The sequence below is a fragment of the Onychostoma macrolepis genome, chromosome 23 (assembly GCF_012432095.1).
Source record: "Onychostoma macrolepis isolate SWU-2019 chromosome 23, ASM1243209v1, whole genome shotgun sequence".
NCBI classification, from domain to species: Eukaryota; Metazoa; Chordata; class Actinopteri; order Cypriniformes; family Cyprinidae; genus Onychostoma; species Onychostoma macrolepis.
This window is the reverse complement of record NC_081177.1, coordinates 24017344-24038963: the sequence shown is the minus strand read 5'-3', so window position 1 is coordinate 24038963 and position 21620 is coordinate 24017344. Positions and strand designations below refer to the sequence as shown.

The 21620-nt window shown below is 34.8% G+C and overlaps 1 protein-coding gene across 6 annotated transcripts in view; it reads right to left on the bottom strand.

Moving 5' to 3' along the window:
* Positions 1 to 21620, bottom strand: part of LOC131532068 (protein phosphatase 1 regulatory subunit 12B-like) — a 30189-nt gene that overhangs the window by 7765 nt on the left and 804 nt on the right. For 2 of the 6 annotated variants that reach the window (XM_058763414.1, XM_058763415.1), the window contains exons 2-7: positions 3723 to 3739; positions 3470 to 3605; positions 3079 to 3183; positions 2661 to 2711; positions 2292 to 2342; positions 96 to 169 (exon numbers count right to left, since the gene is read on the bottom strand). In XM_058763414.1, the coding sequence (XP_058619397.1) occupies positions 134 to 169; positions 2292 to 2342; positions 2661 to 2711; positions 3079 to 3183; positions 3470 to 3605; positions 3723 to 3739 (396 nt within the window). In that variant the 3' untranslated portion in view covers positions 96 to 133. The remainder of the gene's footprint in view (positions 1 to 95; positions 170 to 2291; positions 2343 to 2660; positions 2712 to 3078; positions 3184 to 3469; positions 3606 to 3722; positions 3740 to 21620) is intronic. The other 4 variants (XM_058763416.1, XM_058763417.1, XM_058763412.1 and 1 more) reach the window with 3 other exon arrangements.

The following is a 21620-nucleotide window of genomic DNA, read 5'->3' as shown; positions in this document are numbered from 1 at the left end:
ACTAAGAGTGATCTACATGACCCACACCGTGTAGTAATGGGTGTGTTTTGGTGTGTGTGTGAGCAGGCAACCACGCGTGGGGCAAAACCACTCACCATCTGCCCCCTTTCACCCAGTCCAGCTGAGGATGAACTCAGGGCTGGTAGCGAAACCTCACTGAGGGCGTCTGCTGGGGCAACAGTGACATCACTGATCAAACAAACACAAGTGCTTATCATTTTCTTATGTTTATGAGCTCGATGAAGTGAGAGTCTGTTGGACCTACCAATTAGTGTTTGAAAAGCTGCATAAATATATGCTATTTAAAATAAAGGTATTAATGGTTCCATCAAGAATCATTATTTTAACATTTATGGAACCATTCCATTGAAAAAAAAGGTTCTTTACAGTGGACAGAGTTTATTTATAGGCTCTTCACACAAACGGTTCTTAGTGATAGGGATAGTTCACCCAAAAATGAAAATTTGCAGTTCATTTACTCACCCTCATGCTGACCAAGACGTATACTGGAAGTGGCTTTTTTTTCTTGAGTAGAGCAGTAAAGAAGATTTTTAGCTGAAACCATGGTCCTTAGTGATTCATAAAATGCAAGTCAATGGCTACCGTCACTTTGAGAGTGACGTATAAGCATATCAGGCAACACAAAATTAATGCTCTTGGTTTTTGACGATATATTAAAGGGGACATACAGTTTCGCCCAATCTCATGTTAACCTTGAGTACCTATAGAGTAGTACTGCATCCTTCATATCTCCAAAGAGTCTTTAGTTTTATCATATTCATAAAGGAAAGATACAGATTTACGATTCTCTCTGAAAACAGCCAAGCTTCTGGAGGTGCGCCGTGGGCGGAGCTAAAAAGTCGCGAACACTTATGCGCCGACTGCAAACAAAACGCCCCGGGGTTCCAAATTATGACCGGGATCTTTTATTACTGGAACCGCTCCATCTTTCAGTATCAAACAATGTGCAAATCCAGCATCAAACTGGGCCTTGTTTATAAATCATTCATCACCGAAATGATGGGAACAAACACTTGCTGCCCCTGAAAAACAAACTGCATCCACTGTTACGTAACAATGGGTTCTTTAGCAAGCTGAACAAGGTTATATTTCCTTAGACAAACTTCTTTGGAAACATTCTTCTCGAGCAAGTTGGTGTACTGGTTCAGCTAGTTCACTAAAAAGAACCAGTTCAAAAGAATGATTAGTTTGTGAACCAAACACTTCTTGGGACTGTTTGTCTGAGACTCTGGATTACAGGTAATCATGTTGTAAACAATGTTCAGTTTCTTGCACAGACTGATTGCTTCGCTTCATAAGATCTCAATATATCATCAGCAGCCACATGTATTAATTTTGAGTTGTCTGATATGCTTTTTATTTACTCTCAAAGTGACGGTAGCCGATAACTTGCATTTTATGAATCATCAAGGACCAAGGTTTCAGCTAAAATTCTGCATTGTTTTTCTACTGACAAAAAAAAAAAAAAGTCACCTACATCTTGGATGGCCTGAGAGGAGGTAAATTAACAGCAAATTTTCATATGTGGGTGAACTATCCCTTAAAGAACTGTCCACTGAAAAATTATTTGAGAAACCAAAAACCCCTTATTGGAACCTTTATTTTTTAAGTGTATTTTATTCCCTCCATGGTATTCTGAAGCTAAAGCTGTTTGCATATTTGCAATATAAATGACAATGTCATCTGCATATCTTGGCTCTAATCTAATCAACTTTGAACTAATTTGAACCAAAACACCCCAGAGTCCATGTTACCTCAATTGCAACATGGATCAATTATCCAACTGAGCCTGGCGGACTACAGCAGCCGCAGATATCTCATCTCCCTCACATTGATTTGGCCTTTCATATATTTGGCACCATGCTCTTCTTGGCCCCTCAAAATGCCAGCTATGTGCAATTACTGCTGGAATGCTGAACAAAAGCCGTGCCGTGTCTCTGTGCTGGATTCAGTCCGGCCCTGGCGTAGCTGGAACTAGGTCACCATGTACTGCTGCAGCTGTGAGACGCTACAGAGCCGATAGTAGTGGCCATGACTTTGGTGCGGGCTAGTAGCAAGCATTGTGGTGTCTGAGATTGACTAACATGGGTCAAAACAAGCATGGTAGTTACACTAGCTGTTAAAATCTTGTGATCTAACCTTTTTAACAGTCAGTTCAAACAAACTGTCCAAGTAAATTTTGAAGTTAGCATCTTTGAACATGCTTTCATAAGTCACCCCAACTCATAATAACACAGAAAAAACACATTTAATTGACGTCTTCCTTTTACCTTTAATTCTTCTTCCATGTTTGAAACCCTCTTCTCCAAAGCTTCTTTTTCCTACAAAAGCACAGGGGGGAAAAATACTATTACAATTTTTTTTTTTTTTATAAATAATTTTTTTATATTATACATTTTTATATTTTTGTTTTTTAAATGTATTTATTTATTAATATTTATCCAAATGTAACAATTAAATTTAATTTAATTTAAATTTAAAATGACTGAAATCAAGATAATAAAAAAATTAAAACAGTTTGGAAACAAATTACTATGAGAACAGCATGGAGGAGTAATATCAGTTCAAGATCTTACTCAACACTGAAGAGAAACACATCGAAATTTCTCAGAAAGTGTCAATAATGATAACATATATACCCTTTTCTCTGATTCAAATACAGAGGACCTCTCTGATATTCTGTCCTGCTTCTGAAAAACATTCACGGAAAGAGTAATGAGCAAAAGAGAATAAATGCACATAGAAACAAAATCGTAAAGGGATAAAATAACACTGTAATTTCATATTCAAAGCAAAATATGTACAAAAGCTGAACGTTTTAATAAGCAATTACTGCTGGACCAGTATCTAGATATATTACTGGCTTTTCACAGGCTGTAATTCCTTACAGATGCTCTGAGCTACACCTAAAGCCAGACCTTTGGGAGCCTGATTGTTTTCAGAGAGCTGGTTTGTGCTATTATTTTTAACACAGGTCTCCTCTTGGTGGATGATGGTCATACGGTTGATTCAGGCCACAGAAAATCTCTCTCCTCATCTGCTGGGATTTTTTCTCACCTGTGCGACTCTGTCAAGCTGTGAGCGGATTTTGGTGAGCTCCTGTTTGCTGTCCTGCAGTCGAGACTTCAGCTTCTCATTCTCAGTCAGTGCGTCCTCATACAGCTGATAAAGTGAAATAAACAGGGGTTGAGTTCATCTGACTAATTTAGCATCTCCACTGGGAGCTGCTTTCCTGTCGCTGGTCAACAGAAGACCGCTAATGGTCTGCAGACTCTGCACTGTATAAACACATTGGCATTTAGATATATGTACTACTGTATTTTGATTTTACTAGATTTTAACTGTATATATATGCATTGTACCCTTGTCTCTGGGGATAGTATTTGAGGGAGAATACATAATGTAATGAACACACAGTAAGTATTTTATTAATCAAAGTTATCCTGACCTTCTTATAGTCCTTGCTGGCCGAGTCGTCCTCTGTTTTGCTCAGAGAGGTGAGTCTGTTCTCTCTGCGTGTGTATGTGCTGGTCCGGGCTGACAGTCTGTCTGACGGAGACTCCACACCGCTAGAGTCTGACCTGCTTTTAACATCAATCATCAAGTAAGTGTTGATCATACCAGTTTTTATGAATTTATCTTTCAGTAAACAGAAGCAGGTGAATAAATTATGTTTTTAGACAAGGAATAGAGCAGCTTACCTTGACACCCGGTCTTGCTAGAAAAAAAAGAAGAAAAAAATAAGTTAGATAAAATATACTTAAGTTGTCATTTAACATATAAAGGTGATAACCACATTACATTCACAAAGTAAAGTACCACTTTTTTAATACATGTACCATGGTATTCCATGGTATTCATTGATAAACCATACAAGCACATGAATATGCTGCTCATAGCCCCACATCTCAAGCACATCTCCAAAAAAGAGTACTTCCAGAAATAACATACTTTAAAATGATATATTTAAGTACAAAATGAATCTAATGTTTTCAGATACTAACGCAATTAGTTGCACTTTAGATTGCTTTTTTGAACTTAAGCATGTCTTCATATGTATGTCTTCATATGTAATTTAATAATTAATCTTTGAAATATGGTTCAAATGTACTGCTGGATGCACTGACAAACATTAATGGTAAATTAAACATTGTTTAAATGCAGTTTCTATTGAAACTTGTACAGTGTACAGTGGTCTGAAAAAGTGTTGGCCCCCTTCCTGATTTTTTATTTTTTTGCATGTTTGTCACACTTTAATGTTTCAGATCATCAAACTAATTTAAATATTAATCAAAGATAACACAAGTAAACACAACATACAGTTTTTAAATGAAGTTTTTTATTATGAAGGGAAAACAAAATCCAAACCCACATGGCCCTGCGTGAAAAATTGCTTGCTTCCTCCTATTAAATCATGAAAGAACTGTGATTAACCACATTATTTTAGAAAGCTGAGCTAAATTTCACTAGCCAAACCCAGGCCTGTTTACTGCCAGACCTGTTGAATCAAGAAATCACTTAAATAGAACCTGTCTGACGAAGTGAAACATGTTTAAAGAGCAACACATCATTCCGCAATCTTAAGAAATTCATAAACAGATGAGAAACAAAATAGTTTACATGTATCAGTCTGGAAAGGGTTATAAAGTCATTTCTAAGGCTTTGGGACTCCAGCAAACCATGGTCAGAGCCATTATCCACAAATGGAGAAAACTTGTAACAGTGGTGAACCTTCCCAGGAGTGGCTGGCCTACCAAAATTACTCCAAGAGCGCAATGATGACTCATCCAGGAGGTCATAAAAGAACCCAGAACAACATCTAAAGAACTGCAGGCCTCACTTGCCTCAATTAAGGTCAGTGTTCATGATTCAACAATAAGAAAGAGACTGGGCAAAAACAGCATCCATGGGAGAGTTCCAAGGCAAAAGCCATTGCTGACCAAAAAGAACACAAAGGCTTGTCTCACATTTGCCAAAAAATATCTTGATTATTCCCAAGACTTTTGGGCAAATATTCTGTGGACTGATGCGACAAAAGTTGAACTTTTTGGAAGGTGTGTCTCCCGTTACATCTGGCGTAAAACCAACACAGCATTTCATAAAAAGAACATCATACCAGCAGTCAAACATGGTGGTGGTGGTGTGATAGTCTGGGGCTGCTTTGCAGCTTCAGAACCTGGATGACTTGCCATAATTGATGGAACCATGAATTCTGCACTCTATCAGAAAATCCTGAAGGAGAATGTCCGGCCATCGTGACCTCAAGCTGAAGCAAACTTGGGTTCTCCAGCAGGACAATGATCCAAAACACACCAGCAAGTCCACCTCTGAATGGCTGAAGAAAAACAAAATGAAGACTTTGGAGTGGCCTAGTCAAAGTCCTGACCTGAATCCTATTGAGATACTGTGGCATGACCTTAAAAAGGCGGTTCATGCTCGAAAACCCTCCAATGTGGCTGAATTACAACAATTCTGCAAAGAAGAGTGGGCCAAAATCGCTCCATAGCGCTCTAACAGACTCATTGCCAGTTATCGCAAATGCTTGATTGCAGTTGTTGCTGCTAAGGGTGGCACAAACAGTTATTAGGTTTAGGGGGCAAGCACTTTTTCACACAGGGCCATGTGGGTTTGGATTTTGTTTTCCCTTCATAATAAAAAGCTTCATTTAAAAACTGCATGCTGTGTTTACTTGTGTTATCTTTGATTAATATTTAAATTTGTTTGATGATCTGAAACATTAAAGTGTGACAAACATGCAAAAAATTTAAAAATCAGGAAGGGGGCCAACACTTTTTCACATCACTGTATGTATTTAAATATATTTGTGATTACAGGTTTGTAATGATGAAGATGCAATTTAGTACATCAAAAATATTTTTTTATATACAAAATATAGACTTTAAATGTAATAAAATGTAATGCACTACTGTTAAAATTTTAATCAAGTACTTCACATGTGCTTTAGTATGTTAGCCAACACATCAAAATAAGTGTACTTCTTTAAAGCTTGACAAACAATTAAAGTATAATGATTTAAAATGCACTTTGAAGTAAAACTTTTAATTTGACATTGTTACAATGTGCACTTTATAAATGCATTTAAGTGTAACATATTCAAAGTAAATGTGAACTCACTTTAAGTACACATAAGTGGCCTTATTTCATTAATATGATATATAATTAGTACTGTCAAATGATTAATCATGATTAATCGCATCCAAAATAGACGTTTTTATTTATAATATATCAGTGTTTACTGTGTATATTTATTATGTATATATAAATACACACACATACAGTATATATTTTGAAAATATTTACATGTATTCACATGTATGTTTATATTCATATAATTTATATTATACATAACTATATTTAATATATAAACGTAACATATTTTTCTTAAATATATACATGCATGAGTGTGTATTTAAACATACATAATAAATGTACACAGTACACACACATATACTATGTAAACAAAACTTTTATTTTGGATGCGATTAATCACAATTAATAGTTTGACAGCAAAACATATTAACAGTTTGGTTCCAAAACGCGATTAATGCCATTAAAAAAAAAAAAAAAGAGTTTCCGCAAAAATCAGTATTGTATCTGGTCAGTATTGAAAAGTCCATTTTTAATTTTATGCAAAATGTGATATCCGCCGTGTTATTCTGTCATGTTTTTCTCCCTATCTTTCCAAACCACGACAAAACGCCAGTCTCCCTTCTCTGCAGAATGTGATACATCCGCTCAACCAATCACAGTGCACCATTCCACGCATTGTAAACCGTAATGGCGGCACTTTGAATACACCCGGCATCCGAGTTTTCCTCATCTACAGTACTTTGTACATTAGGGTTGCACGATAAATCACATGTGATTGTCATGTGCATCTCGTCAGTAAAGCCGGTTCAGTGATTAGTAGTAAATCTCCATCACGTGCTTTCAGATGGAGTGGCATTTAATTCACAGAGCCATAGATTACTGACAAGCTACACAATAGCGTATTCATAATCGCAGATGAATCGCACTAGTCAACTAAATGAATGTAACATGGCAAAGATGAATGCACTTTTGGAAGTTGAATGTAAGGGAAATGTCATTTTGGAATTTCTGTGGTCTAATGTGATATTGTTGTTCATGTACTTGTTCATGATGAAATTTTCTTTTATTGTTGTAATTAATTTATAGCATTAACAAGATGACCCGTTGAATTCATTTTGGGAGCGATGACTGATTGAATGTATTTTTAGTCCAGTGCCTGTATATAAGATTAGTATTGACCAAGTTCAGAGGCTGTCATATGTGGATCAACTTACTTTTCATCTAGCCTTTTCTTGGTAAAGAAAACACATTTTTACTCAAATTAATCAAAATGGATTTATAGCGTTTTGGAAGCAAACTCTTCATATACATGTGAATACATGTAAATATTTTCAAAATATTTACTGTATGTGTGTGCATTTATATACATAATAAATATACACAGTACACACAGATATATTATGTAAATAAAAACTTTTATTTTGGATGCGATTAATCGCGATTAATTGTTTGACAGCACTATATATATAATATATACACTTTTAAGATTCTAAGTACACTACAAGTGCACATTGAATACAATTAAGCACACTTGTTTTTCATGGGAAGGTTTGCATCCACCTGATCACTAATCTGGATACAATAGCTATTGGATGTGGACACATCTAAACAAGCTGTTTTCTGATTGGGATTGATTTTTCGATCTTCTTGATCAGATCATAGTGATCGCATCTTAATGTAAACATGTTTAAATGACCTTATTGTGCAAACAGTAGAGTTTTTAAGTGTGACTGAATTTGATATAAGTGAGCTGGAACAGCAGGTCAGACTGAGTCTTCTAGACCTCTCAATCTGTCAATGGAAGTCTGCCATACAAACGCCTGGAGCAAGAGTATGATAAGTTGTTGCAAACTTGTGCATGTGTGTGTCTACATAAAAATGTTGTGAAGTGTTTTTAGTACACCCACTTCCTCTCATATTTGAAATCACACCAACTCCATTTAGCAATGACAGCAAAACAGCTCATTTCAAGAGGATTTGTGCTTTTTGTTCTTTTGTAATAAATTGCTGCTCATTTTTGTCCATTAGCGATTATTTTCCTACAGTTTCATTGTACAAGCACATAAATCAAGTTGTTTTTATGGGAGCACATCTTGCACACAGTAAATCTTCTAAAATAGCATTTAATTTCCATTTTAGGTACATGTTGTACATAGTCACATATTGTAAACATCACTGTCCACCATCACTGTCTGGATGACCTTTTATCCTGAGGATGTGCATAGATGGTAAATGACTCGTGTAAAGGTCTGACAGTCCAAGCAGAAACATCCATAACAAAGATGGCAAGCTACAAGCCACTCGTAATTTCAAGTAGTTAAACTACAGTCAAGCTACTCGGCGGGAGCAGATTCCACACAGGTCTGGTAATATGTTCTCATTGCTTCAGATTTAAGGCCGTTCAGTCCAGAGAGAAAGAGAGAGAAGGAAAGGCAGAGAAAGAATCCCTTCTGTTCCTCTGCTAAAGACAGCACATCCTGTTTGGACACTCGGCAGCACACTTGATTATGCATCAGAGAGGAATAACAGTCCACTGTCTGAGGGGGACGTCTGAACAACGCCAAAAAAGGTCATGCAGAATCAGTCACTACAGCCGGACAAAGTTTGGCAGAGAAAAAGAAGAGCTTTTCGTGTGCTCATAAAACTAATTACTGCAAATGAGATCTGTTAAATGAGATCTTTCTGTAACTACAGTAGCTTTAATCACTTTTTACACTCTCATTAGTTTAATTGGTCCACTAAACGATGTCCAACTATATGCGTGCATCAGTGGAGATATTTATTCATTTTTTTACCTGACAGTCACGCTCATTCCCTTGTGAGTGTGCTTAATTGTGTTAAATGTGACCTGTGGTGTACTTCAAATCTTAAAAGTATATTTTTAAAATCTACTTTAAGATAATATTACTGAAATAAAAGGCCACTCAAATGTATGTAAAGAGAGTTCACATTTATGATTATGTTTTTAAGTACATTTTTACAAAAAGTGCACTTTGTAAGTAAATTGTAATTTATTTTGTCAAATTAAAAGTTTTACTTTAAAGTACATTTTCAATCATTACGTTTTAATCATTTATTGTCATGCTTTAAAGTGCACTTATTTTGAAGTGTTGACTAAAGCACATCTAAAGTACTTAATTATAATTTTAACTGTAGTGTGTTATTCAATAATACATTTAAAAGTAAAATATTTTAATAATATATTAATAATTATATATTATTATTATTACATTAAAAACGTTTGAATACACAGCATGTTTTAATAAAAAAAGTATATTTAGTAAAAATATATATATATATATATTACAATCAGTGCATTGTCAGCACACTTTAACTATATTTCAAAGACATTATAAGTATTTATGAAATTGCACAAACACACAATACAGTAAGTGGGTGGAAATGCACTCTAATGTTTAGCTAACTAAATTTAATATACATGTATATATAAACTATAGTATATGTTCACTGAATTGCAATTAACATGCTATTTAGTGTCTGAAAACATTACATTCAAGTCGCACTTAAGTATATTCTTTCAAAGTATATTATTTAAGTACTGTTTTAACAGTAGGCTAAAGTGTACTTCTTTTTCACAAGGGTTTACATAACATTTCAAATTATGCCTACCAACATTCCATGAGGGAAATGATGGTGATGGAAATGACATTTTAAATGGAAATAAATTTTAAATTTGGAGTACAATGTCTGACTCCTATATCAAGCTAATTTTATAACTACCATGTATCATTATGTATCACACATATACACAACTAAATAATATTTCATTCTTTTTGCACGATTTGACAATAAAAATGTTCATATCATCTGTCTCATATGTCCTTCAAGCTCTGAAACTTTTGTCTCTTTGGCAAAAATGTACACTACTTTTGAAACTGTTGCTCATAAAGGAAATGATGGCACAAATGAGTGCCAGTCCTAATTTTTTATATAAATCTATTTCACACAATGCATTTTGAAATTGTTTATTTTACTCTTTGTTTGGATGATCAAACTTTAAAAATGCAATATTATATACTTTATGATATACAATATTATATACTTTATTTTACCAATATTTTAAGACTAATTCTGGCACAAGTGTAAAACAACCAAATCTAAACAGACAGGACATATGAAAAGTAGATCAAATAAATGATTAAGGCATAGAACATATAGTATTAATATATAGAAGAAAAAAAAGTTAAAATATGTGATCTTTTTGGTTGATTTTAGAATATGTTTTAAATCAACCTAAAAGATCCCGTAGAACACATAGAATGACATATACGAGCATATATGTGACAGTGAGAGCATCTTACTGATCGTGACTGCATCTGCTATTTTCTGGCGTGATTCTGTGGTGTTTTTACATGGAAATAAACAGAGGGATGAGAGCATGGTCCCTGGCCACTAGAGAGATGGGCCCATCTGAATGTTTACACAGTATTTCAGAGACGTCTCTCCTTATGTGGTTATACAGAGCGTCCCCAGGAACCTGCTCTCTGACCACATCACAGCAGCACTGGAGGAGAAACAGAGCTTGACCTGCAGCACACAATAACTGCTGTAATATCCGTGGCTGCTCTGTGTTTTACTGGCAATCGTTATGATTTCTCAATGTGAGGCAAGATGTCTTATTCAAGTGTTTACATGTAGCCACAACAACAACAACAAAAAAAAAGTTCCTGAAACGTTCACAATGTGTGCTGGTGGTCTTGTTTAGTTCTGTGTGGTCACATCATGTGGGGTAGATGAAGTCTGTATTTAGTGGATATGTGTTCTGGTGGTCTTGTTCTCATGTTGGGTCATTCTGGGATCTGAGGTTATCGTGATTTTCTTGGTTTGGCATCTTTTGTTGGCCCAGGAAGAACATTCCTATCAAACCATAAACCACCTTAGCTTACAATCAGTGAAAGTAATAGTTCACCCAAAAATGCAAATTTGCTAAAAATTTACCCTCAGGTCATCCAAGATGTAGATGAGTTTGTTTCTTCATCAGAACAGATTTGGAGAAATGTAGCATTACATCACTTGCTCACCAACGGATGCTCTGCAGTGAATGGGTGCCGTCAGAATGAGAGTCTAAACAGCTGATAAACACATCACAATAATCCATAAGTAATCCACACCACTCCAGTCCATCAATTAACATCTTGTGAAGTGAAAAGTTTAAGGCATTTTAAACTTCAAACTTTTGCTTCCAGCTAAAATATGAGTGTTCTATACATAATATTGCTTTCGACGGAGAAAAAGTCATCTCATCTGAATAAGGAGAGAAATATACACAGTTCAAGCACTGTTAAGTGAAAACAGTCCAAAACAGTTCATGGGTTTTTATGCGAGAGGACAACAGGGGATGGACTTTTCACTGGAGAAAGCAGATTATGGATTATGGATTCATATTTTGGAATGTCTTAATGATGGATTTGTTTCATACAAACACAACTTTTCGCTTCACAAGCCGGTAATTGATGAACTGGAGTGGTGTGGATTGCTTGTGGATTATTGTGATGTTTTTGTCAGCTGTTTGGACTCTCATTCTGACGGCACCCATTCACTGCAGAGGATCCACTGGTGAGCAAATGATATAATGTTACATTATATCATAAAGGGGGGGGGGGGGGTGAACTATTCCCTTAACGCTATACTTATCCTCCAAATCTTATCAGTTAATAGGACTGTTGTTCCAAGAACAAGTTCTACTTTGGGTAAATCATGGCACAAACTTGTGCTGTTGCCGTTCTGAAGTTTTAAGGCCCTCAGGGGGCATCGTTACCCACAGGCACCTGCTGGGCCTGAGCTCACTGTCTACAGAGAGAAAGAGAGGAGCAGAATTGGAGCGCACACTTTCACCACAGTAAACCATGTAAGGCAGTGCTGATGCTGCTGCGCACATTCCATCCTGCTATAAAAATAACACTGAATCAGATTAATGGGGATAGAAGTAAGCAGAAGAGAAGAGACGCTAACCCACTGTTTCATTATGATCATCATCAAACCCCCACAATTGCATAATAAAGTGACAAATAATGACAGCGTAATAACATGTTGTGTCTGTTTATCATTTGATACTGACGCTAATGGAAAGCACTTACTGTCGCACTTTCAGTTACCTGTTCAGGTAAACATGGGCTAAATTGTAAATTATAAACTTTTATGATTACTGAAATGCTGCTACTATATATATATATATATATATATATATATATATATATTCATGTGATAACTTTTGTATCTGACTATTATTTTTACTATGAGACTTTTAATATTATTGGCAGTGTGTATCAGGGTGGGAAATTTTAACATTATTATGTGATGTTTAATTTGGCTGCAAATTTTCTGTGGAATATTCTTTAGATGTTTTTAGACCTCTTTTTAATCATGTGATATTGAACCGAGTTGATTGTTCCAGGTTATTAAGGATTGTCTCTTTTTTGGTCTGACGAGTTGTGGGGTTCAAAACACATATGTGCATGCTTTGGTTTATTCTTAGCATATTGTAAGGCCCTTTTATATTGGCTTCCTTTAGGGGTTTAAGCCTTAATTGAGGGGTCAAATCCCCCTGGAATTCACACCCTGACTAGCGGAGCTGGCAGAGCTTGTCCTTTTCACTGTTAAAGATCTGTGAGCAATTATGTCAATTCTCTTACAGTGGATGAATGAGGATTTGGGTAAAGCTGGATCAGTGCAGCAGGACAACTGTACCTTCACTGCACATCAAAGGCATGCGAACTGTGTCGGGTCACAGCATGAACACCGCAAGGCTGCTAAATTCTCCATGCGTTTAGCACATATGAGCTCTATAACTCATATACACTATGAAGTAACAGACTGAGACTGCTTCACACAGCTGTGGGTTTCACCCTGATCCCATAACTCCACAAACTGTAACATTTACAGGTTCTGGCTCATGCTGAAGTATTTATATGCAACCTCTTTAATCCTCTCTTTCCCCTCATCCCTTCATCCCCCCCTTCGAGAGCCAGCTAGTCCGGCTGCCAGCATGCAAAATGGAAAATGTGAGCATCACCGTACTCAAAAGGAGTATTACAACATTCAAGTCCAAAAAAAGACTTTTCTGCCTTGCAAATCTTTCTCTTAGTCGCTCCCACCGCTCTTTGTGTGATAAGCCAGATATATTAAGAGAAAACAAATCAAGTCATTTGTTTTCATTTGCTTGATTACTTTATAAGGGCTGGTTTCTTCTGATCTGCTCTGTTCGAGGAACGGTGCATCAAAAAAAGAAAAGAAAATTCTGAATCATTTACTCATGTAGTTTCAAACCCACACAAGTTTCTTTCTTTCATACTGAAATGTGTGCCGGTTGCTCTTTTCCGTGTAAATACAATGAAAAAAAAATTAGGATACAAATGATTCATGATTTATTCAGAATGGTTTCATGAACTGAATCAACCCATTCAGATCGGACTTATGAATTTTCATGAACTCTCATTTTGTTTATGGACTCTCATAAATGGACAGAAAAGAACAAGGGAAGATTTCTATTTTCAGTGAACAATGACAGTTTCAGTCAATTCGTCTTATGATTTCATAATCAAATGACCAAAATGAAACTTAATACTGTGTAGGATTTACTTTGAAACAATTTACACTCAGAAATAGAAAGCATCACATTGAATTAAATTTGAAATACTGAAGTACAAAGACTGAAAAAGGCTTTCTACTTTGTAATGAGAAGCGCTTTTAAAAATAAAATAAAAAACAATTTTATTGCATTTTACAGTTAAATATTACAAATTATTATTATTATTATTATTTAGCCATATTGATACATAATCAGAAAACAGTTTTACAGTGTACAATTATACACTGTAATAACAATTTTCACTCAGAAATTACTAGTAAATTTCACAATTACAAAGGAGCAGCAAGTAACACACTGAATTCAATGTGAAATTTTGAAGTAGACAAAGAAATTTAATTGTTTGGTTTTTTACAGATTTGAATATATATATATATATATATATATATATATTAGTGCTGTCAAAATTAGCGCATTAATGCAGGAGATTATTTTTTTCAGTTTAATGTGTTAAAATTATTTAGCGCCGTTAACGCAGGGACAGAGCCTCGGGTTGGCCACCCCACTCATAACTGCTACTCCTGTCTCTTTTTTCTTGACAAGAAGTGCATTTATTCAGTCGCAGAACGTCTTTAAGATCACATCAAACAGAAGACGTTTCAGATGAGCTCCACTTCACTTCAGCGGCAGGCGCGAGTCAAATGAGCACGGAAACGGTACTGTGCTCATAGCGCCAGCTCTTCAATACACGCACAAAGGCGCCGGCGCGTGCTGTAGCCTGTATCATTTCATATCAAATCGTGAAAGAAACTACGAGCATGCAATGTCGTGGTCAGTTAAGGCAGTTAAAAAGGTTATCAAAAAGGTGAAATTATCAAAAGCTGCTGTAAAACTGTGCGTGCATGTAATATGTTATATATGAGTCGCATTTAAGAACATGTCTCTGAAATGGTTTTCCAAACTGTCCTGGAGCAGCCCTGCACTGTCTCCCTCATCTAACACACTCAATTCAACTCATCAGTTCATTAACACCTGAAATAGGTCAGAAAAGGTAAGAGATTTGAGAGAAAAATGCAATGCGTGTCAGACCCTCACGTTCAGCAGCTACAACTCTTAAAGAAATAGCAGCCAAAACAACCTAATAACCAGCTGCTGTGATGTCTGTTCATCAAGAACAAAAGAAAAAAGAGGAAATCAATAACTTTTATAGCTTTAAGGATTCATCTGTATTTAGTTTAGAATTTAGTGTTTGATAACTTTATTCAATTTCTGTATATTTCTGCTGAGGGGCACAGGTAAATATGACATTTATTATAATGGGTTTATGTGAAGATTGTTTTAAGTTCACTTAAATTAGAAGTTATTTTTAAAGTCCAATAAATTTTAAAATTGAAAGCTATTAATAATGTAATGTTGAATGGCTATAGTCAATGGTTAAATATTGGGGGGGGGGGGGGGGGTTATATAGGAAATCAGTATTAATTGGTATCAGTGATACTAGCCTTCAGACATAAAAAAAAGTTGCCATTAAACAAATATTAAAAATATACTGTTGTTATGTTGTTTGTACATTAATTTAAAGATTGAATGTGAAATTATTGCAATATAAAAGTATATTTAAAAACTTTAATGTTAGGTGGGATAAACACGATTAATCGCAATTAATTTCAGAAAAAATGTGCAATTAATTAGTTGTTGTTTTTTTTATTGATTGACAGCACTAATATATATATATATATATATATATATTACAGCGTACAGTATAGTTGCATAAACCACTTTTATGATCATTTTGTTGTTTTTTGGTCATATTGGGAGTTTCTGGAGCAGCTCCAGTCCTCATTCACTTTAATTATAATGACAAAGTGGACAGGACTTTAAAAAAAAAAAAAAAAGAAAGAAAGAAATCACATTTTTTGTTGCATGTAAGAAGAAGTCATACAGTTTTGGATTGACATGAGTGTTAGCAAGTGATGACAGACTTTACATTATTTTTATTTTTATGACCCCTTTAAAAATAGTTGTTTTCATACGCCCAGTCAGATGTGTTTGTCTGTTTATTACCCTGTGTTCTGTTGTTTGGGATAAAAAGTCCTTCATAAACATGGATTAGAAGACCACTAAAAACAAAACACATGTGTTTATTCTTTCGCTCTCTTTAACTTTCGCTCCCAAGGAGACCTCACGCGCTCTGCCTCAACTCGTCATGGAAACTTCAAGCCCACATGTGCAGCTTTGTTGATGGGAAAAAAAAGCATGTTATGATTAGAGGAAACATAAAACGTCATGAGCATTTTCTTCAGCTAATCTTGTCCTATTATGTGGCGAGCCTGCCGTTACCATCACTAAACATTAAACCTCTGTAACAGTCTGCAGACCAGTGCTGGGGAGTAACTACGTAAAAGTAGATGGTAAACTTTGCAGTAATGTGACAGTCGTTCAGCTGCTTTAAATATAGTGTTGCTTTTCCAGTAACAAGCTTTTTTTCCCCCAACAATAGCATGACCAAATGCTACATCACTGTTTTCATTTCGCACTGTTTGCTCACTTTGGACTGAATAAATACTTTTACAGGTAGTAGGGACTATTGCTTTGCTTATTCTAATTTGTGATAATGGGTTTGTGTGTTAGAAATGTATTTCAATTAATTAAAAAACTAAAAGGTAGCGCTGCATAATTCAGCAACAAAAAAAAAATCACAATATGCCTTAGTGTAATGATCAAACCATGAAGACTGCGATTTAATTAAATAAATATATGCACTGCATGTTTCAGAGTAAAGCGTAGGACTGTGTTCAATTACACATGAGCAGCTCGTTGACTGGTGTTTTCAGCATCTCTAAGCAGTAGTAATATTTTTTAATATTTTGTTTTATTCAGTATTTCTTTCTATTTTTATTTATTTATTATTATTATTATTTTATTGTCATATGAATATATAATCACAACATTTTGGTTAAATTGTGCAACCTAATAAACAAGCACAGCAAACCTGTATTTTTTTTTATAACACCGCAATCGCAAATTTTATTTTTTCCCATGCATCACTATTAAAGGGAGTTACGTTTGAATATAGTTTGTAATTATTATTGATAAATGATAAACAAGGTCAAATCTGATCATTTGCAAGCTATATTACATTTTACAAATGTTCACTTTTATATATATTGTTAAATGGCAACATTTACCTTTACTTGGTATAACACTTAGTGTAAAAATACAATAAATAGTGTAACCCATCCCATTTCAGTTCATTCTGGTTGTTTGGTCCTAAACAGTCTTCTATGTAGTATTGGAAAGTCTGATTCATTTTAGTGAATTGTTTCAGTTGTTTGTGTAAATTACTTGATTTGAATAATTATTAACTACCGTAAGTACAGCTCCTGAAAAGCATTTTTGTTCTTTTTTTTTTTTATAGAGGTATATTTAGTTCAATTTTGCTGTTCACTACATACACGTTTTGCTATTTTGACTCAGTACTGTAAATCAGGACTTATTCTATTTATTTTTAGCTGTAGTTAATGTAAATGTATCCACTCAAAGTTTGATTGTTCATTAATTTAATGAACTCAAACCAAATTGTTCATTAATTAAAAAAAAAAAAAGTCATTGTTTCTGTGTCAAACAAAAAAACACAGCTTGATTAAATTATGAATTACATCACTGGATAGTAGTAGAAAATACTGCCCTTTCAATAGCTTCAATGTGGCAATACCTTTACTACAGTAAAGGTAGTAAAGATACAGCTTGCAGTGAAGGAAACTATTGTTTCAAAAGAGTTGCTTGACTAGTTTTATTCACACAGAATACATTTTTCAGGCCGGAGGAATTTTTCATTTTTTCAACATTCAACTTGAGCTCTGTGTATTTGAAATGCCTTGTCAAGCACAAGACACTGCAAAAGATGCAAGAAGCGAAAGCAATGGGCAAAAATGTCCTTCTAGCATATGTTTATAGAAAGACAATGGAAAAGCAGCGCTATGCAAAAATGTGTTCTGTATAAACAGCCCCAGACTACTAGAAGTTATGAGTAGCTTGACAAACTACAGAGATGTGGGACTAGTGATGTCATACATGAAGCAGCAGTTTTATGTCAAAATTGGACTGTCACACTCAACTGAAGGTTTGCAAAAGCATTGGACTAATGGCAATCTGTTTCTTCTTCATTCAGTGCTTGCATTACCTTCCTAAAGACAGAACAGCTGCAGCACCTGCTGATTTTATAGGCATTTTTTAACTGAAGTAAACACAGTCTCCACACGTCAACATGGCCTTTATTGGTCTCGTTCACTCACAGACTTTGAGTTTGTTTATGGGGTTTTAAAGTGGCAATACAGCAGCCAAAAGAAAAACTGAAACAGCGAGTGTTTCAACAAATGCTGTCTGATTATGAAACAGTATATCCTGGATTGGTCCGGTGAGATTTAAAAACAAAAGAGTCTTATGAAATGCATTATGGTAGCACTTCTCAAACCAAGCCTTTGCAAGCCACGTGGAACTGTTTATGCACTTGTAGTTACAACTCAATGACTGTGTAAAAGGGAACTTGCAGTGTTCCCGTCACACACAGATATTGGTTTCTCATGTCATAATTTGACAGAGAAACTGACAGGTTTTTCCTGCTGAAAAAATGGTGAGGAATTTTCAGTTTAATTTTATTCACATTAATGGTTATGTATTATCCGGGAAAGGCGTTTAAATCTATTAAGGGGAAATACTGGATTATCTGGGTGCATTGTTGGCTTATATGTGAGATCAGCTCAAAGCCCAATAATACAGGACAAACCCTGTTCGCAAACACACACATAATGACTCAAACTGGATCAAAACCTGCCCCACACTGCCATAACTTCATGCATTTAAAAGACATTCAGAAATGGCCAATGCATACTGACATGAAATATCAACCAGTGACAGCAACGTCTTTCAGTGCACTGTAAAAATAATTCCGTAAAATTTACGGCAAAAAACGGCAGCTGAGGTTGCTGGAATTTTACCGTAAAAAATACGGAACATTTTAGGTTTTACGGTTTTAACTTAAATTTACAGTTAAATACCGTAATTTCATTAACTGATATAATGTTAATATACCAACCTATTGATGTACTGAAATCTGTTTTGTACCTTTGTAATACACTGATAACCACCAAATGCAGGTGGTGATGAGAAAGTCTCATGATGAACCAAAGCCTATCAAAAGCAGCTTTTAAATAATAACATATATAGAAGGTGCACAGTGTCATTCACACAAGCACTAAACACCATCATGGTAACACACAAAAAACTGAAACAATGTAAGAAACATTAATTTAACAACATTAGGTGTAACATGCAACCCTAATGTTGAAAACTGATAAGAAAAAACTAAGAAGAAACAGTTATTTCAACAAAAAATCATAAAATTTGAAATGTAACGCAGGGAATTCTGGGAATGTCAATTTACGGTTATTCACTGTAAATTATACGTTCTTTTTCACTTCCAAAAATACTACCATAAGACGTAATGTCCAATACAGTTTATCACCATATATAGTAGGGGAATTTACTGTTAACCATTCAACAGGCTTTTACTGTGGCATTTTTACAGTCTTTTACCATTAAATTCACGGTCATTTTTTACAGTGTGAATAGTATAGGCCTACTGTGTGCTTCATCTAAAACTGCTTTTCTAATCATTTTAGAATTATTCTGCGAAACACAGAAAATACTGTGCACCAACTGAGAAAAGTTTCTGAATGAATTGTGAGTGATGTGATATCAATTATCACACTATATTTCTCAGAATATGAGCCAAGTAGGCCCAAGAACACAAAATATGTTACTAAATTAACTGGTTTTATTCAAGTCTAAAATATTTATCATCAATGAATCAGCCTATATACATTATTTAGACAAATTTAGAGTTAAATCAGGTAGAAATATCTTTAAGGTAACAACTACAGGTTACCACTTTGTTTTAGACCACATAGAATATTTGTACTAGAAAAATACTTATCTATAAATTATTTGAACAAATATTTTACACTTTCCACTTTTCCTATACACAATTATCTGAGCAAAAATATACACTTTTCCTTACACATATTTATTCACATTTCGTAGTGTTTGCTAAGACAAGCCTCAGTGTCTACACACTGATTAAGGATCTGAACAGATATTAAACTTCATTGTTTATGCTGAATGATTCCTCAAATCATTGGTTTGTTTAGAAGAGATGTGCTGTTACTTCTACCGCATACCTAAACCAGTCTTATGATTTCTGTCTGGTGGATGATGAAAAGAAACATTCAAAACACCTAGAAATGTTCACGCAACCGCAAAGCAATCACTGGCAGCATCCACAACACTCTAGCATCATGAATTAACAAACATCGCTCATATTTTCTTAAGAAAACCTGACAAGAACTTCCTAAATATCATTTGTCAACTATATACCGTCAACTGAATACTGTATACTAAGCATTTGAAGAGCATTTTCTTAATAAGTCTTTTGTCTCTTCTGGCAGTGCTGCAAACTGTTTATGCTCTGCAGTAATTATTAGCAAATCACTGGGGGACGTGGCCAGAGTCATTTAAAAACTGAGTGAACCGTGATGGCTGGGACTGACTCCCACTACATCCTGAATCAGTGTTTACATGAGAGACACTAAAGCTCTGTTCACTCGCTGACGTCAACCTTCAACCACAGCAAAACAACACCATCTCATGAGCTCAGAGATGCTCTGCTGTCATACAAGCACCACAACTTCCTTTACAACATGATTATTGATTTGTTTGCTGTAAGTTAAGGACTATTTCATGCAACTTTGTTCATACTGTGTACTGATTTATCAATAAAATTAGCTTTTGTTTGCCTTTACCCTATAAAACCTGCTGTAGCATGTCTGATACATGCGGTTTCTAAATAACCAACATGAACAAAGCATTGCTGAAAAACCTGTTGTACACAATATATCACATGCCTTCTGTCGAATGATTGTTGCTTCATATTTGTTTAGCAAGTATAGTTGTAAAAACGTCAGGTGTCATTTTGCTGTGAAAAGTAAACTGAAGAATAACTTTTATATGGTTAGTAATATTTCAAGATGAACACTTACTGGACCGAAGCAGCTTAAATTTATTTGATTATCCATACATCATTTATTAGAAAAATCATGTTATAAAATCAAATATTATCCATAAGGCTTTTAAGGAATGTTTACTGTTCATCGTTAATTGTATTGCATTGCATTGCGTTTTGACCAGCACAATAAAAATTAAAGTTTTGATCATAAAACTAAGCATTTAAATATCATCTTATTAAAACATATTATATTGAGTGACAACTGATAATTATATGCATTTTATGCAAGTAATCTTCTATACTGTTATAAAGATCTCATTGGTTTACATTTAAGCTCATTTAAGATCAGAAATTCATTTTAATTTTTGGGCATATAAATATCAGGAACTGCACCATATTGCATAATGAGATGTTTTTCCTCTTCGAGTATGAGCTTCATATTATTACTATATCATATGAGTCATATACAGTAAGCTTGATGTATCAAATATGACACATCAAAACAACAAAAAAAAACTTTTTTTTACTTTTATATTTTACATTTTCCGTAAAGCTTCAATAAACTGTCCTATTTAAAATGTATATAGATATTTTTTTCTGATTATTATTTCATGTCAGGCTGTACAGGGTTAATGACAGCAGCACTCAAGTTGCATGAACGGCATAAGTTTTTATAAAACCTGATGATCCCGTTCTCAATAGTCTTCAAAAACAGTCATACGATCATTATCACGACTTTAATGTGATCAGTGACCTAGAAATACTGCAAAATCTGAAATTTAAAGCATTACATTTTAATTGCTTAAAAGTGCTCAGAATCTTAAAACACTGTTTGAATGAAAAACAAAATCCCAGATTTTCAACGTGGACTTTTGGACT